Source organism: Callospermophilus lateralis, chromosome 3 (assembly GCF_048772815.1).
Source record: "Callospermophilus lateralis isolate mCalLat2 chromosome 3, mCalLat2.hap1, whole genome shotgun sequence".
Taxonomy (NCBI): Eukaryota; Metazoa; Chordata; class Mammalia; order Rodentia; family Sciuridae; genus Callospermophilus; species Callospermophilus lateralis.
The window spans coordinates 182,429,013-182,448,664 of record NC_135307.1 but is presented as its reverse complement, the minus strand read 5'-3'; the positions used below and the strand labels follow the sequence as shown (position 1 = coordinate 182,448,664).

General features: G+C 41.6%; 1 protein-coding gene across 2 annotated transcripts in view; it reads left to right on the top strand.

The window, feature by feature from the left end:
- Ptprt (protein tyrosine phosphatase receptor type T) overlaps positions 1–19,652 on the top strand; it is a 1,035,616-nt gene that overhangs the window by 949,706 nt on the left and 66,258 nt on the right. For both annotated transcript variants that reach the window (XM_076849097.1, XM_076849096.1), the window contains one exon: positions 14,277–14,467. In XM_076849097.1, the coding sequence (XP_076705212.1) occupies positions 14,277–14,467 (191 nt within the window). The remainder of the gene's footprint in view (positions 1–14,276; positions 14,468–19,652) is intronic.

Sequence of the window (19,652 nt, the reverse complement as noted above, 5' to 3'; positions counted from 1 at the left end):
ATGACAGTAGAATGCATTATAATTCATATTATATATACAGAGCACATTTTTATATCTCTGGTTATATATATAAAGTATATTCACACCAACTCATGACTTCATTATACTTTGTATAATAATGTTCATCACATCCCACCATCATTTCTAACCCCCTGCCCTCTCCCTTCCTTCCCACCCCTCTGCCCTACCTAGAGTTTGTCTATTCCTCCCTTGCACCCCCTCCCTACCACACTGTAAATCAGAATCCTTATATCAGAGAAAACATTCAGCATTTGTTTTTTGGGATTGGCTAACTTCACTTAGCATTATCTTCTCCAACTCCATCCATTTTCCTGAAAATGCCATGATTTTATTCTCTTTTATTACTGAGTGATATTCCACTGTGTATATATGCCACATTTTTTTTGTCCATTCATCTACTAAAGGGCATCTAGTTTGGTTCCACAGTTTAGCTATTGTGAATTGTGCTCCTATAAACATTGATGTGACTGTGTCACTGTAGTATGCTGTTTTAAAGTCCTTTGGGTATAGACTGAGGAGAGGGATAACTGGGTCAAATGGTGGTTCCATTCCCAATTTTCCAAGGATTCTCCATGCTCCTTTCTATATTGGCCACACCACTTTGCGGTCCCACCAGTAATGTATGAGTGTGCCTCTTCCCCCACATCCTCTCCAACACTTATTATTGTTTGTATTCTTAATAGCTGCCATTCTGACTGGAATGAGATGAAATCTTAGACTAGTTTTGATTTTCATTTCTCTAATTGTTAGAGATGATGAACATTTTTTCATCTATTTGTTGATTGATTGCATATCCTCTTCTGAGAAGTGTCTGTTCAGGTCCTTAGCCCATTTATTGATTGTGGGTTTTTTGTTTTGTTTTGTTTTGTTTTGTTTTGGTGTTTAGCTTTTTGAGTTCATTCTTTATATGCCCTAGAGATTAGTGCTCGATCTGATGTGTGAGGGGTAAAAATTTGCTCCCAAGATGTAGATTCTATTCACCTCACAGATAGTTTCTTTTTCAGAGAAGAAACTTTTTAGTTTGATTCCATTCATTTATTGATTCTTGTTTTTTATTCTTGCACTATAGGAGTCTTACTAAGGAAGTTGGGGCCTAATCCCACATGGTGAAGATTCGGGCCTACTTTTTCTTATATTAGATGCACAGTCTCTGGTTTAATTTCTAGGTCCTTGATCCACTTTGAGTTGAGTTTTGTGCATGGTGAGAGACAGGGTTCAATTTCATTTTGTTGCATATGGATTTCCAGTTTTCCCAGCACCATTTGTTGAAGAGGCTATCTTTTCTCCAATGTATATTTTTGGCTCCTTTGTCTAACATAAGATAATTGTAATTTTATGGGTTAGTCTCTGTGTCCTCTACTCCATACCATTGGTCTACCAGTCTGTTTTGATGCCAGTACCATGCTGCTTTTGTTACTGTTGCTCTGTAGTATAGTGTAAGGTCTGATGTTGTGATGCCACCTGCATCACTGTTCCTGCTAAGGATTGCTTTAGCTTTTCTGGGTCTCTTCTTTTTCCAGATGAATTCCATGATTGTTTTTTTTTTTCTATATCTATGAGGAATGCCATTGGGATTTTTATCAGAATTGCATTAAATCTGTATAGTGCTTTTGGTAGCATGGTCATTTTGATAATATTAATTCTGCCTATCCAAGAGCAAGGTAGATCTTTCCATTTTCTAAGGTTTTCTTTGATTTCTTTCTTTAGGGTTCTGTAGTTTTCATTGTATAGATTTTTCATCTCTTTCTTTCAGTTGATTCCAAAGTTTGTTTTTTTTTTTTTTTTTTTGAGGCTATTGTTAATGGGGTAGTTTCCTTCATTTCCATTTCTGAGGATTTGTCACTGATATAGAGAAATGCCTTTGATTTATGGGTATTGATTTTATATCCTGCTACTTTACTGAGTTCATTTACTAATTCTAGAATTTTTCTGGTGGAACTTTTTGGTCTTCTAGGTATAGATAGAATCCTATCGTCAACAAATAGTGCTGATTTAATTTCTTCTTTTCCTATGCATATCCCTTTAATTCATTTTTTCTGACTAGTTGCTCTGGCTAGAGTGTCAAGAACTATGTTAAATAGAAGTGGTGAAAGAGGGCATCCCTGTCTTCTTCCAGTTTTTAAAGGGAATGCTTTCAATTTTTCTCCATTTAGAATGATGTTGGCCTGGGGCTTAGTGTAGATAGCCTTTACGACATTGAGTTTTGTTCCTGTTATCCATAATTTTTCTAGTGTTTTGAGCATGAAGGGGTGCTATATTTTGTCAATTGCTTTTTCTGTGATTTTCATATGATTCTTATCTTTGACTCTGTTGATGGGATGAATTAGATTTATTGATTTCTGTATGTTGAACCAACCTTACATCCCTGGGATGAATCCCACTTGATCATGGTTCACTATCTTTTTGATATGTTTCTGTATTCAGTTTGCCAGAATTTTATTGAGAATTTTTTGCATCTATGTTTATTAAGAGATGTTGGTCTGAAGTTTTCTTTCTTTGATGTGGCTTTTCCTAGTTTTGGAATTAGGGTGATATTGGCCTCTTAGAATGAGTTTGGAAGTGCTCCCTCTTTTACTATTTCCTGAAATAAATTGAAGAGTATTTTTATTAGTTCTTCTGTAAAGGTCTTGTAGAACTCAGCTGTGTATCTGTCCGATCCTGGGCTTTTCTTGGTTACTAGGCTTCTGATGGCATCTTCTTTTTCATAGGTTGATATTGGTCTGTTTAAATTGTATATGTCATCCTCATTCAGTTTGGGCAGACCATATGACTTAAGAAATTTGTCGATGCCTTTAATATTTTCTATTTTATTGGAGAACAAATTTTTAAAATAATTTCTAATTATCCTCTGTATTTTGATAGTTTCCATTGTGATATTTCCTTTTTCATCATGTATGTTAGTAATTTGAGTTTTCTCTCTCCTTTTTTTTTTTTTGTTAGCATGGCTAAAGGTTTGTCAATTTCATTTATTTTTTCAAAATATTCATGGAATATTTTGCCAAGGATGTTTTGTTTTGTCCATTTTTTCAATTGTTTCTTTTGTTATAATTCATTGATTTCAGCTCTAATTTTAATTATTTCCTGCCTTCTACTGCTTTTGGTGTTGATTTGTTCTTCTTTTTCTATGGCTTTGAGATGTACTATTAAGTCATTTATTTGTTGACATTTTCTTCTTTTAAGGAATGAACTCCATGTAATGAACTTTCTTTTTTTTATTTTTTTTTATTTTTTATTTTATTTTTTTATTTTTATTTTTTTTCATCTTTCATACATTTGATTCATGTGAGTTATGCTTTTCCATTTTTACCCCAAATACAAATTGCAGAATCACATCAGTTATACATTCACAATGTTTACATAATGCCATATTAGTGACTGTTGTATTCTGCTGTCTTTCCTATCCCCTACTATCCCCCCTCCTCTCCCCTCCCATCTTCCCTCTCTACCTCATCTGTTGTTGTTCCATTCTCTCCCTCCCCCCCCTTTCCCCTCACAACCTCATATATGTGATTTCGTATAACGATGTGGTTTTCCTTCCGTTTCCATGCAATTTCCCTTCCCTCTCCCTTTCCCTCCCTTCATTCGTCTCAGTTTAATGTTAATCTTTTTTCTCATGCTCTTTCCCCCTGTTCAGTTCTTAGTTGCTCTCCTTAAATCAAAGAAGACATTTGGCATTTGTTTTTTAAGGATTGGCTAGCTTCACTTAGCATAATCTGCTCTAATGCCATCCATTTCCCTGCAAAGTCCATGATTTTGTCATTTTTTAGTGCTGCATAATACTCCATTGTGTATAGATGCCACATTTTTTTTATCCATTCATCTATTGAAGGGCATCTAGGTTGGTTCCACAATCTAGCTATTGTGAATTGTGCTGCTATGATCATTGATGTGGCAGTATCCCTATAGTATGCTCTTTTAAGGTCCTCAGGGAATAGTCCGAGGAGGGCGATAGCTGGGTCGAATGGTGGTTCCATTCCCAGCTTTCCCAGGAGTCTCCATACTGCTTTCCATACTGGCCGCACCAATTTGCAGTCCCACCAGCAATGTACAAGAGTACCCTTTTCCCCACATCCTCGCCAGCACTTATTGTTATTTGACTTCCTAATGGCTGCCAGTCTTACTGGAGTGAGATGGTATCTTAGGGTGGTTTTGATTTGCATTTCTCTGACTGCTAGAGATGGTGAGCATTTTTTCATGTACTTATTGATTGATTGTATGTCCTCTTCTGAGAAGTGTCTGTTCAGGTCCTTGGCCCATTTGTTGATTGGGTTATTTGTTATCTTATTGTTTAATTTTTTGAGTTCTTTGTATATTCTGGAAATTAGGGCTCTATCTGAAGTGTGGGGAGTAAAGATTTGTTCCCAGGATGTAGGTTCCCTATTTACTTCTCTTATTGTTTCTCTTGCTGAGAAAAAACTTTTTAGTTTAAGTAAGTCCCATTTGTTTATTCTTGTTATTAACTCTTGGGCTATGGGCGTCCTATTAAGGAATTTGGAGCCTGACCCCACAATATGTAGATCGGAGCCAACTTTTTCTTCTATCAGGTGCAGGGTCTCTGATTTGATATCAAGCTCCTTGATCCATTTTGAGTTAACTTTTGTGCATGGCGAGAGAAAGGGATTCAGTTTCATTTTGTTGCATATGGATTTCCAATTTTCCCAGCACCATTTGTTGAAGATGCTATCCTTCCTCCATTGCATGTTTTTAGCCCCTTTATCAAATATAAGAAAGTTGTAATTTTGTGGATTGGTTTCTTTGTCCTCTATTCTGTACCATTGATCCACCTGCCTGTTTTGGTACCAGTACCACGCTGTTTTTGTTACTATTGCTCTGTAGTACAGTTTGAACTCTGGTATCGCTATACCTCCAGATTCACACTTCCTGCTTAGAATTGTTTTTGCTATTCTGGGTCTTTTGTTATTCCATGAATTTCTTAAGTCATATGATCTGCCCAGATTGAGTCAGAAAGACACTCACAATTTAAACAGACCAATAACAAAAGAAGAAATTGAAGAGGCCATCAAAAGACTACCAACTAAGAAAAGCCCGGGACCGGATGGGTATACAGCAGAGTTCTACAAAACCTTCAAAGAAGAATTAATTCCAATACTTTTCAAGCTATTTCAAGAAATAGAAAAAGAAGGAGCTCTTACAAATTCATTCTATGAGGCCAACATAACCCTGATCCCAAAACCAGACAAAGACACTTCAAAGAAAGAAAACTATAGACCAATATCTCTAATGAACTTAGATGCAAAAATTCTCAATAAAATCCTGGCGAATCGAATGCAAAAGCACATCAAAAAAATTGTACACCATGATCAAGTAGGATTCATCCCTGGGATGCAAGGCTGGTTCAATATACGGAAATCAATAAATGTTATTCACCACATCAATAGACTTAAGGATAAGAACCATATGATCATCTCAATAGATGCAGAAAAAGCATTTGACAAAGTACAGCATCCCTTTATGTTCAAAACACTAGAAAAAATAGGGATAACAGGAACTTACCTCAACATTGTAAAAGCTATATATGCTAAGCCTCAGGCTAACATCATTCTAAATGGAGAAAAACTGAAGGCATTCCCTCTAAAATCTGGAACTAGACAGAGATGCCCTCTCTCACCACTTCTATTCAATTTAGTTCTTGAAATGCTAGCCAGAGCAAACAGACAGACAAAAGAAATTAAAGGCATAAAAATAGGAAAAGAAGAACTTAAATTATCGCTATTTGCGGATGACATGATAATATACTTAACAGACCCAAAAGGGTCTACAAAGAAACTGCTAGAGTTAATAAATGAATTCAGCAAAGTGGCAGGATATAAAATCAACACGCATAAATCAAAGGCATTCCTGTATATCAGCAACAAAACTTCTGAAATGGAAATGAGGAAAACCATTCCATTCACAATAGCCTCAAAAAAAAAATACTTGGGAATCAACCTAACAAAAGAGGTGAAAGATTTATACAATGAAAACTATAGAACCCTAAAGAGAGAGATAGAAGAAGATCTTAGAAGATGGAAAAATGTACCCTGTTCATGGATAGGCAGAACTAACATTATCAAAATGGCGATATTACCCAAAGTTCTCTACAGGTTTAATGCGATGCCAATCAAAATCCCAACGGCATTTCTTGTAGAAATAGATGAACTTTCTTTTTTTTTTTTAAATATTTTTTTTATTGGTTGTTCAAAACATTACAAAGCTCATGGCATATCATCTTCCATACATTTGATTCAAATGGGTTATCAGCTCCCATTTTTACCCCAAATACAAGTTGCAGAATCACATCGGTTACACATCCACATTTTTACATAATACCGTATTAATGACTGTTGTATTATAGTACTGCTTTCATAGTGTCCCAGAGATTTTAGTATATTGTATCTATGTTCTCATTTACTCCTAAGAATTTTTAAATCTCCTCCTTGATGTCTTTTATAACCCATTGTTCATTCAGTAGCATATTGTTTAGTCTCCAGGTGTTGGAGAAATTTTTATTTTTTATTTTATCATTGATTTCTAATTTCATTTGATTATGATCTGATAAAATGCAGGGTAGTATCTCCACTTTTTTGCATTTTCTAAGAGTTGCTTTGTGGCATAGTATATGGTCTATTTTAGAGAAGGATCCATGTGCTGCTGAGAAGAAAATGTATTCACTTGATGAAGGATGAAATGTTCTATATCTGTCAGTTAAGTCAAAGTTATTGATTGTATTATTGTTGTTTTTTTTAAATCCAATCTGCTAGCCTGTGTCTTTTAATTGGTGAGTTTAGGTCATTAACATTCAGAGTAATTATTAAGACATGGTTTGTAGTCCCAGCCATCTTTGTTTATTTTTGTTATTTAATTTGACTTGTTTTCTTCTTTGATTAGTTTTTCCTTTAGGGTACTACCTCCCTCTGCTGCTTTTCATTATTGTTTTTTGTTTCCTCTTCATGGAATATTTTGCCAAGGATGTTTTGTAGTGCCGGTTTTCCAGCTGTAAATTCTATTAACTTTTGTTTATCATGGAAGGTTTTTATTTCATCATCAAATCTAAAGCTTAATTTTGCTGAATACAAGATTCTTGGTTGGCATTCTTTTCTTTCAGAGCTTGATATATGTTGTTCCAGGATCTTCTAGCTTTCAGGGTCTGTGTTGAAAAATCTGCCATTATCCTAATTGGTTTCTCCCTATGCGTAATCTGATTGCTTTATCTCATGGCTTTTAATATTCTCTCCTTATTCTGCATGTTGGACATTTTCATTGTAATGTGCCTTGGTGTGGGTCTGTTGTGATTTTGTTCATGGGTCTTTTTTTTTTTTTTAATCCAATCTGCCAGTCTATATCTTTTGTTTGGTGAGTTTAGGCCATTAATATTCAGGGTTATTATGGAGACTTGATTTGTATTTCCAGTCATTTTTGTTTATTTTTGGAATTTAACTTGACTTGGTTTCTCCTTTGATTGGCCTATAGAACTCACAAGAAAACATGTTCCTGCATCCGAATGCTTAAAGCTACTTCAACTAAAAACATACCACTGGGCCCACACTGAGAACTAATTTAGTGTAGATTCTCCCTTTGCAGAGTTTCATTGTTATGTTTCATTTCCTCCTCATTATTTGCCAAGAATGTTCTGTAGTGCAGGTTTTCTTGCTGTGAATTTTTTAGCATTTCTTTATCATGAATTTTTTTATTTCATTCTCAAATCTGAAGCTTGATTTTTCTGGATATGAGATTCTTGGTTGGCATCCATTTTTTTTCGGAGCTTGGTGTATGTTTTTTCAGGATCTCATGGTTCAAGGGTCCTTGAAAAATCTGCTGAGATCCGAAGTGGTCTTCCCCTGTATGTAACCTGATTTCTCTCTTTTGTGGCCTTTAACATTCTCTCCTTATTCTGTATGCTAAGCATTTTAATTATAATGTGTCTTGGTGTAGATATGTTGTAATTTTGTATATTTGGTGTCCTGTAAGCCTCTTGTGTTTGATTTTTCCAATTCATAAAATTCTTCATACTTGGGAAATTTTCTGATATTATTTCATTGAAGAGATTGTGCATTCCTTTAGTTTGAATCTCTGTGCCTTCCTCTATCCCAATAAATCTTAGATTTGGTCTTTTGATGTTATCACATAATTCTTGGATGTTCTGTTCATGGTTTCTAACCATCTTCACTATGTGGTCAATTTCATTTTCAAAATTGTGTATTCTGTCTTCATTATCTGAGGTCCTGTCTTCTAAGTGATCTAGTCTGTTGGTGATGCTTTCTATTGAGATTTTATTTGGTTTATTGTTTCTTTCAATTCAAGGATTGTTTATTTTTGTTTTGTTTGTTTCATTTTTCAGAATCTCTATCTCTTTTTGAAGTAATCTTTTGCTATCTATATTTTTTTGTTGGAATGACCAGTTTTTGCCTGTATTTGCTCACTTAGGTCATCCTTTAATTCCCAGATCATTTTAATTATGTACATTCTGAACTCCTTCCCTGATATTTCATCAGTTATGCTATCTATGGATTCTATTTTTTTGGTTTTTAATGATGTCTATGTGTCTTCCTCTCTTGCCGTGTAGATCTGAGGTATTACAGCTTTAACTCTATTGTCTTATAGTGTCCCTGCATGCTACCAACACCTCATCTTTAAGAGGGATATCAATATTACTTCCCCCAATGTAACCAATATGCAGCCATAAGTCAATTAGCTTCTATTTTGGCATTTATAGATTTGTTGGTGTATACAGAAATGATGAATTTGGTTATCTTCTACCATATAGTCAGTAGGTTTGCAAAATGATTTACAGTTTCTAATGGTGGGAGGGATAGGTTGTGATGTTTATGAGGTAGGATATAAAAATATAGAGGTATTATATGTCTAGTGAAAAGGTAATCAAAAGAAGTTGGCTGTTAGCAGGGGAAACAAGACAGAAGCTACCCCATGCAAGGCTCCCTATTACCTCAGCAACAGGATGATGACTGCTAGTACCCCTAGTAGAGATACCTCTGGTGCAACCAGTCCCACAGGGTCCTTGGTGACATTTTTCCAGGTCCTGATTATTGTCCCTAGATGGAAGCAGTGATGTCCCACTTTGGTGGCAGTGGTGGTATCAAACCTATAGGTACCTTGATGTTGGGCTGTGGAGCCATACTTGGGTGAAAAGGAAACCAAAATGCAGGTACAGTGGGCCTCTCCATGTGGGCGCAGTGTGCTGGGCTGGGGACTCTTAATTTAGAGTTAATTTGAGCTCTAAATTAGTCATTTTTAGAACTTTTACCTGGCTCTGAATAAGTCTGTGTGCACCTACATCATTCTATACAGCCACCATTAGTCACCTGTGTCTTCTGAGTCTTGGGGATATAGCTAGTCTGAACAGAAATACTCTCTATGCTTAAAATACACATTGGATTTCAAAAGCCTTTTCATGATTAAGGAATATAAAATACAGCATTCATAATTTTATACTGATTGTATATTGAAATATTATTTTGGACATATTGTATTAAATAAAATGTATTGGAATTAATTCACATGTTCTTTTCAATCCTACTTAATGTTGTCACAAGAACATTTTGAATTACATACGTGGCTTGCATTGCATATCCACAGGCAGTGCCGCTGTCAGCGTCTTTGTCCCACTCTCTGACCCCAGAGCTCCATCTCATTCTCTGTCCCTCTCTCTACATCTGTGCTACGAGTGCAGGGGCCACCCACCACAGGTGGATATCTCAATCAAAATGAATTAAAATCAAACAAAATGTAAAATTCAGTCCTTCTGTCACGTTTGCCACACTTCAGATGCCCAGTAGCCACAGATAGTTAGTGGCTACCACACCACAGAGAAGGGGCACAGACACTTCCATCATCACAGGAAGCTCTATCAGATGGTGCTGCTCTAGGTTGTGCAGAGAGATGGCGAGAGGCACAGAGGTGGACCGTGAATACCTGAAGCTTGGGCAGGGTTTCCACGGTGCGGGATGCTGTGGCACTTCATCCTGATATCTCCTAAGATACCTTTGTCAGCCTGTTTATGCATGATTTATCTCCCCTCTCCACCTTCGAGGACTGTGGCATGCTTATCTCTCCTGGAACACACCTTCCCCCCCCCCCCCGCCCATGTGTAAACATCTCCTAACATGGTGCTCTGTACAATACAGGTGCTCAGGATGCATTTGTTAACCAGGCAGAGTGGCAATTCCTAGCAAATGGCTGGTAGCAGGGGGCTATCAGAGAAAGGAGAGGGTGTCAAAGCCAGGTTCCTAAGGAAGGAGGAAGAGAAGCTAGCTGAGAAAAAGACCGTGGTGACCCCAAATCTCAATCTGGTCCCAGAATCCCCCTGGCCCACCCCACAATCTCTCCCAGGCAGTCACAAGGCTTACTGCAGGGGAATTCACAGGCTTAGGCAGTAGCCATATAAAGAACGCAAAAGAAATCCAAAATATTATTATGTGATAAATAAACACGCAAGACCCATAAACAGGAAGCATGAAAATGAAGGGTTTGGTGAGGGGGGAAAAAATGAAAAATGTCCTCTCCCTGGGCCAGCTGGTTTGAGTTACATTTTATGAGCATCTTGCGAATTCCAGCGCCCTTGTTGAATTAGCGGCAGAAGCGCACATTAGTTTTAAGGCTCCCTCTCGAATAGGAACATCATAACGTTTTTTAATTGGGCCTGATAAAAACGTAGCATTACTTGTAGGTTCCTGAGAGAAGTGAATTGTGAAATTGGGTTTTCATTAAACCTAATGATGGAAAATTAAGTATAGAGCGGCTGGTGAAATGGGCTGTGATAAAAGGCATCACTTGTGCATTATCAGAGGTTAATAAGGGAATAGGTGAGGTAAGATACATTGGAGAAGGGAGTCCAACTAGTTGAATTAATAAACCTTGAAAATCCCTTGGTTCCGAGTCTTCATAGCGTCATTAGCACTGGCATTCACATTATTACAAATGTTACGGCAACACAAGTTGTTACATTTCAAACAGCATTTATTTTCCATTCCAGCATTGGTTTTGCTGACACCAAGTTTACAGTCTGTCTAGCAAAGTGTTTAGGGAAAATATCCATATTGATAGCTATTGGGTTTTGGAAACATTTAGCATCTTGCAAAAATTGCCAGGTGCCCATGCCTAGGAAGCCTGCCTCTGCTGGGCAGCCAGTCTCCTGTGCAGCCCACGCCCCAGGACCTGGGGGATGAGTTTCAAGCTCAGGCTCACCTCCCTCTGCATCCCCAACCTCATCACACCATCGCGGGTGTGATATTCACTGGAAGCACATCTTAGATCCATGACAGCTAGGACACCTACGAGAAAAAGTGTGAGTCTTTAAAGAAAGGGGTTTTTCTTCCAGCCCTTTAACAGCTTCACACTGGCTTCTGGAGTCCATGTGTTCACCGTGTTTCTGGCTCTGCCTTCGCGTGGTCTCTTACAGCATTGCCAGTGGCTTGAAATCCATTATCAATCTCTGCTCCTACCTCTTGTGTCCACCTCTCGGGCCCTGTACACCCACTTCAGATGATCCTGCTCATTGTTTTCCCTATGAGACCATCAAGCCCTGAGGCTGGACTCTTTATCTCTCTCTGCATCGACTGTGCCCACCAGCCCTTGGCAGAGAGTGGCTTCTCACGAAGTCTGACTGGTGCACATGAGGTTGCAAAGGAGAAGGGAAGCAGCCCCATATTTTCCAAGCATCACATTTAAGCAATGCCAGTGAAGATGTGTCTACCTACTACCTAAAATCCCAGGAGAAAAAGTAAGTAGTGCAGCCAGGGAAGTTTTGCTAATGTCTCACCTAGGCCCTTCTTTGTGTGTAAACTTGTGTCCTCAAGATCTTTGTGTTGGCACTCCAGGGTTGATTGGGCTGAGCCCATAGAGCCAGCTTTTTTTTTTTTTTTAATACAGAGGGGTGTTTAACCCCTGCCATGCCCCAGGCCTCTTTTTTATTTTTATTTTGAGACAGGGTCTCGCTAAGTTGCTGAAGACCTCACTCAGTTGCTGAGGCTAACCTTGAACCTACAATCCTGCCGCCTTAGCCTCCTGAGCCACTGGGATTACAGGTGTGCACACATCAAGCCTGATGCAAAGGACTAGCTTTACCTTGGTTGTGTTTACTGGCCACATTAAATCAGGGAGTTTGAGAGACCACACTATGCTCATGGTAACACCACGTGCTGATTATTAGGTGTGACCCAATTGATATCTCAACCTCAGACCAATCAAATGAGTAGCCCCTCCTCCGTGGAGAGTTAATAGGAGGGGACAGGCAGAGGGATGGGAAAATGAGAAATGCATTCCCCACTCCATCCCCAGACATAGGTGAAGCCTGAGGGTGGCAAACCACTCTCTGTTGCCCAGGACGGGGGGATTCCCAGGATACTGGGATTTCAGGGCTAAAACCAGAAAGTGGCAAGCAAATGGGGACCAGCTGGTGACCCTGCAAAGCACGCAGGCCACACAGTCCCCTCCACCACCCCTTCCTTACCAGGAGCAGCTTGCTGGAGTGAACGTCCACACAGTCTGTGTCTGATGGGTCATTGTGACATGACAGGCAAAGCTGAGGGAACACGGCTTTTGAAGAGACGAATGGCAGAAAATCAGGAGTGCATGCTCAGCTCCCCAGGGACTGCGTGGGGCCCAGGCCTCAGGGATGGTCATGCCGGTGCCTCACAGTGACTGAAAACACCTGGGTGAGACACATGACGGCCACGTCTGGCAGCTCTCACCTCATGCACACCTCAAATGGGAAGGCCCAGGGCAGAGACTGTCCATGTCTGAGAGGAGCTGGCGGGACCCAGCCTTGATGGTTATGGGGAAGATGAACTGAAAGGCTGGCAGGGCTGCCTGGAGAGAACCTGCGGGGGCCAGAAACTGCATCCAAGGGAACAGAGGAATTCAGCCTGAGCAGGCGTCGTTTGGAGAGTGATCACACTAACAGGTGGTAGTTACAGCAACTCATTGGGTATAAAGATTCTTATGGGAGCGGGTAGAACTTGTATAGAGGAGAGGTTTTGTGAAGGACATGAGGCATAGGATCTAGGTAGGAGGGAGCGGCTGGCAGGACTAAGAGGTTCAGCTGCCTTCCCTGCAAGGTGATCAGGGACATTCATGGATCAGCAGTGTTAAGGGGGAAACTAGAAGATAGGAAGAGGGTGGTTGCTGTGGCAGAGTCTATAGCTGGAGTGTCAGGGACACTACTAGCTCCTGGGGGTCCAGACTGGCTCCAATTCCTCTCAGGGTACAGTCCAGAGTGTAGGGCATGATGTAACATGTGGGGCATGTTGCATCAGAAAAGAGGAAACCTAACTTGCTGGCTGCTACCCGCTTCCCGGTCTTGGAGCCGCACACAAGTGGCTAAGATGGCACCTGGCAATCATCCAGAAGGCGTTACCGTGGGTTGTGACAAAGAATCAGAACACCCCTAGAATAGGCTCAGAACCCTTGCGCCCTCATGGACACCTCGTGTCACCCATTACTGCCTGTAGGATGGGTGTACACGTGAACTCCCTGCCCTGCTGACCTTTATCCTGATTGGCTCCTGTACATTATATTAGCTGTGTGTGTTTTCTCAATAAACGAGCTCCTGCTTTGACTGATCTCCCTGACGTGTCTGATTGTCCAGCGGCGAGGGAGGGCTGGGTGTGGTCGCTCAGTCGGCCCTCTCCTTTCTTGGCTCAATCTGGTCGGGTGTGCTCTCCCCATCTCTCCCGCAGGTCGGGAGGGTACAAGGGCTAAAAACCCCGACACCAGAGGAAACAAATTAGTAGAGAAGTCAGGGCACAGGGAAAAAGGAGAAAGGTGCATATGGCAGCCGTGGGGAACTGTCCCAGCCCACCCTCACCATCCTGGGTGAGACACAACCCGTGGCCCCTGTCTGCAGGCACCAGAGGCTCTCCTCACCTGCAGGTAGGCATCGCATACTATTGGCAGGCACCCTGCTTCCTACACAGAAGAGTACCCCGATATTTTGGCTTGGCCAAAGCCCACTCTGACACCTAGAGGAAGAACTCGGACAGGATGGGATGACAGGCAACCTGGAACTCTGTCTTCCCTCTATCCAGACGCACTCTTGCGGTTGGCATGAACCATGGTAGCCGTGAGCGCTAGTTCATTTGTTGTTTTAGGTTATGAGTCTCCCCGACAGCCTGCATCTCCTGAGCAGTCCAGTCCCCAGTTAGGTCCCTTTGTGCCCCTCAGGCCACACCGGGGGAAGCAGGGAGGACAGAGAACAATGTCCCCAAGGTGATGGCCTGCTCCCCGTCTTCTCTTTGAAGCAGATGGCAGCCGTGGGGAGCTGTCCCAGCCCACCCTCACCATCCAGACTCACCCCTACCGCACCTGTGACCCCGTGGAGATGAGCTACCCCAGGGACCAGTTCCAGCCCGCCATCCGGGTGGCCGACCTGCTGCAGCACATCACCCAGATGAAGAGAGGCCAGGGCTACGGGTTCAAGGAGGAATACGAGGTAAGAGACCAGACTGAGGGGAGACTTCCGGTGGCTCCCAGGCTGGCCTGGGTGCTAAAGCCTTGCTTCTGGAAGTGTGGGCCCCACCAGCAGCAGCAGCCCTCAGGACCGTGGTGGAAAGGCTGCAGCCTGTTAGGAGAGGTGTTAAATTTGAAAAGCGCCGTGCTAAGAGATCCTGATATCTCCTTCCACTTTCCTTTTTCATTCTCTCTTGCTCTCTCTCTCTCACTCTCATAAGCCAATTAGCTACAACATGTCTACACTTCCGAGTCACACCTTTCATATAAAGATACAATGCTTTAAGCCTCCTTCCCACATGTTGTATAAAAGCCAGCAGATCTCTCCTGCCGGTGATTTCTGGCATGCCTGTTGCCCCGGTCACCTCTTGCCCAGTGTCCAGGCTCCTGTGCTGTCCTCCCTACTCCCAGCTGAAGTGAAGCCTCACCTCTGGTGACTGCTGTCACCTCCTCCCCACCCCTGCATTAGGCATCCCTTTCCTTGCTCCCAAAGCATCTCTAACATCTAGGACTTGCACGCAGGTGGGGCTCATTACTGCAGCTTGGGGAATAACACACAAGGGCTGCCGCAAAGTGCAGCAAGTGTCTCTGGTTCTTCTAAGTTCCTTAGCCATCACTTCACTGGAATTTCCTTCCCGGTTCCTGGCCTGACAGGTCTCTATCCACTCTTCAAACCACCATCTCCCCAGCATCCAAGGAAAGACTCCCACATTTTCTTTATCATGCAGAACAAGTTAGCTTTCTTTGTCTCCTTCCCATTTGATTGCCCATTAGACCTCACCTTCCATAAACAGAAAGTAAAACAAAACAGAAGGAAAAACTCATTCAGATGTTTTCCTGAACCAAAGAGCAGCTCACTCCCCAAGAGAGATTCTTCACCTCTCCTGGTGCTGGGGGAATCCAGCTGCGTCCAGCTTTGAAAACAAGCCTGTCTTCCTTCACTTTCCTCTCTCTCCTCTCTTCCTTCCTTCTCAGTCCCTTGAGCATCTTCTCTGTGCCAAGCTCTGAGTTAGAGATGACCTCATTTTTTTCTTGTTTGCTTGCTTTTTCTCTTCTTCCCTTTCTTTCTCTTTCCTTCCTCCCTTCTTCTTTCTCTTATCTTTCTTTTCTTTCTTTCTTTCTTTTTTGGTTAGTCACATGCAGCGTGTGTCCCAGATACGTTCAGTTCAGTTTCTCTGGGTGCAGTGAACACTCAAACTCCACACATTCGGCATTCTTGAAAATGCAGACTAAGTCTATCTCTCAGGCTATATTCAGAGAAAGAGCTTACAAAGCAATATTTCTGAAGTCATGTGAGGTCATGAAATTGAGCTGAAATTGGAGTCCAGACAGCTGGATTCTAACACGGTAAACTGTGTGATCTTAGCATATCATTTTGCTATCTGACTTTTAAAATTCTTTATGGGTTGAATGAAGAGTTTGGATAAGGTGATTCCTAAGGACCTGTCTGCTCCTAAAACTTTATGAGAATATAAAACATGGTGGCAAGGGACACGTTTGACGTATTTATGAGAACAAAAACATTTATGTCAACGATGTGAGTAATTACCAGCTTGGGAGAACCAGCGGTTAATTTCAAATATGGTCTAAGTAAGATAACATTTTTTTATACTCAGTATACAAGTTTTGGAAGATTGTTAGAATAAGAGTTGAAGGAGATGAGCTCATCACTTCCTATTCCTAGGTCTTGTTTCCCAGAGAGGTGAATGCTCCGACCTTCATGTTGAAATAAGGAATCCACCTGTGCACATTTACACACATGTATGCAAATCTCTTTATTGAGTCAATGTCAGGAAGATGCTGTGTTGTTTGCAGAGACTTATTCAATGTTATGATGGTGTGCCAAGTCATTTGTCATATTAATTCATCTTAAAGTTTCAAATAGTACTAAGGAAGATACGTGGTTTCTCAGAACAGAGTTCACCCAGGTAAAAGCTAAGAAACACATATTCTGTACAAATCATACTTGTAATCTAAATTTTGATAACAGAAATACAAATGCACTTGAGTACTTGGGTACATTTCTTTCCAGAATGTTATTTTTCCTTTTTTTTCTTCATTTGTTTATTTTTTATTAGTACATTGTAATTATACCCAACAGTGGGATTCATTATGCCATATTTGCATGTGCACATAACATAATTTGATCTCATTCTCAGAATGTTTTTTAAAAGCACCCATCTCTGTGGGGTAGATTGCCTTTCAAAAATCTCCTTTACCCCTCTTCGCATCTTCACAACTTTCTAGCACAGAAATGAACTTCTCTTACCGTGAAGCGAACAATACGTGTTGTTTCATCATTTGAACCTCAACCCAAATTATCTCTAAGGAGTCTACCCTTGCCCTCAATTAGTTCAGATTATATTAATCAGCCTGCTAGAATGCTTAGCTTCTAGTTAACTGCGTTTTCTGAGTAACTGAGTGTTAGTTGGAAACTTCACTTAATGAACCTGTGCTAGTTTCTACACTGTGAAAGTTCATGTTGTTGGAGTTCAACTGGGTTTGCTCTGCCTATAAAGGTTCCAGTGATATCTAGGATTTATCCTGAGCACGAGTCACAGATCTGTATGGAGACTCAGCATCCTGTTATAGATAAAAGACTCCCAAGCTGCCAGCGTGGCTCTCGTACTGACGTGCTCAGTGTAGTCTGTGGCTTGCCACTGACCCATCCTGCTCTGTTTTTCTGTACAAATGAGTGGGTTTGACAAGTTGACATCTTAGGCACCTCCCAGCTTCTGTGAGCTGTGTCTTCTAAAATTTAATTCAGTGGCATGATCACTTACACATTTGTTCGGTAAATATTTACTGTCTCCAAGGACCATTCTGCATATTTGCCATATGATGGTGAACAAAGAAAAGATCCATGCCCTCACGAAGCTGATATTCTTTTCCAAGGGAATTAGGAAATAAGCACGAATTTTAAAAATATGTATATTAGAGAATGTAGTGTGTTAGTGAAAAATACCACTTGCTGTGTTACAAACTGTCTCAAACTGAGCAAATAAAATAATTGATTTATTGCAGTCATTGGTTGTATGGGTTAGGAATTTCAACAGCAGAATCTGTCTCCAATCTGTAATGTCAGATCCTTGACTGGGAAGGCTCCAAGGCTGGGGGGGCTGAAATCTTTCAAAAGTGTCCTCATTCCCAGGCCGATGCAGGCCACTGGAATATTTACACATGGCCCCTTCAGGTGGCTGGGGCTTCCTGACAGCATGGTAGCCTCACCATAGGTGGACTTTAACATGATGGCTCAGAGCTAGAATGGAGCCTCCCAGCTGACAAGGTAAAAAGAGCATCACTTTTTGTGACTTAGATTTGAACTTGGCACTGCACCATTCCTAGCACATTCTATCTACTTGTAAGCAAGTAGAGACTTCCTCCATTCTAGGAGAGAGGAACCAGATTCCATCTCTTGATGAGAAGAGCTGGTGGCCAGATTCTAGAAGAAGATACAAAATAGAAGATGTTGGAAAATATGATCTCTGCATAACACAGCCTGCCACGTGGGAAAAGAAAGAGCAGAGAAAGAAAGGGACACGGTGTGCCCCAGGAACACCAAGTGAAGGAGGTCCCACTGCTTAACGGGGCAGAAGGGCAGCCCTTAATGAGATGATGGTGGAAGCCGGACAAGAGTTCCGGGTCATGCCTGGCTTGCAGGAGCAGAAGCCAAGAGGCGGGGCTGGCAGGAGTAGAGGAATCAAGGTAAAGGCAATAGAAAATTAAACTGAAATATAGAGGCCTCTGCTGCCATCGTGCATTAGAAGCCATCGTAAAGACTTGGGCTTTTACTCTGAGTGGAATGGAAAGACACTGCAGAGTTTCAGAGCTAATGACCTGACCTTCTATTGAAAGGCTTTTCTAACCACCCTGTTGAGAACAGGGCAGGGGGGGGGTAAGCAAGGATAAAAGCAGGGAGGCCAATGGCCAGGCCACCGCAGTGACCCAAGTAGAGACCACAGTGACATGGGCCAGGCACGGCGGAGGGGTGACGAACAATGGCTGGAGTCTGCGTCTATGTTAAAGATAGAGCCAACAAGATTTCATAACACAGGGCACGTGAGTCAAAGAGAAGAGCCCAGAATGGCTCCAGAGCTGGTGCCTGAGCCGCTGGAAGGCGGACTTGTCATCAACCCGAGATGGAAAACTTCAGTGGCACAGAGTTGGAGCCATCAGGAGCTCTGTGTGAACTGAGCTTGCAGTGTAGACTAAATGCCTTAGTGTGGACCACAGGAGTTGGCTGTGTGGGTTTGGAATTGGGAAGGAAGCCTGGCTGGAGAGCAAATTTTGGGAGTCCTTGGCATACTGATAATATTAAAGTCACATGACAGGATGAGGTCACCATGCATGTAAAAAGGACCAAAGGAAAAACTTCAGAATTTCAACTTTAAGGGAGATGCACTGTATGGGGTTCTAGCAACTGAGGAAATGCAATAAGCAGAGGCCTTGCCTGATGGGGAACTTGGAGCCCGCTCTCAGAAGCAGGCATACAAACTGATGGTTTTAATTTCTTGACAAAATGCCATGATAGAGGTCTAGCCAGAATTAGATGACTGTGCAGGGGTAGGTGCATTAGGCCTAACAGAAAGGTAGATAGGCAGAGACTTTCTGGAAGACACAGAGCCTCAACCAAAGCTCAAAAAATAAGAATAACCAAAGAAAGAAAGGAAGGATTTTCAGGGCAGAGGAACTAGAACAAGCTACAACATGAGCATGTGTGCAGCGGGTTGAGGTAGGAGAATCTGAAACTGCTTGATGTATGAGATTTGGTAGGGAGCGTGGAGGGAGAGGGGGCTGAAGCGGTTAGCAGGGGCCGCCTGAGGGGCTAGGGGAGCATTTGGCAGGCTCAGGAATTTGGGTTTTATTCTGGGAGCCACAGGGGCCATAGAAGGGAGCAAGATTTTAAAAGAAGATTTGCATTTTCAAACTGTTGGAGATCAGGGCAGAGATACCCGAGGCAGGTAGGCAGCCAGGACAGTAATTCAAGGAAAAGATAGGACTGTCCACAGCAGGAGACTGGGCTCAGAGCCCAGACAAGCCCACACACGCTCTCTGCATGTAGCACCATAAAATCAGCTTGTTCTCCTTGGCATGAAAACTTGAGTGTCTCGGTATATATTTTTAAGTTCAACTGTTTGAATTAATGCATGAATCGTCCTGAATTGAGA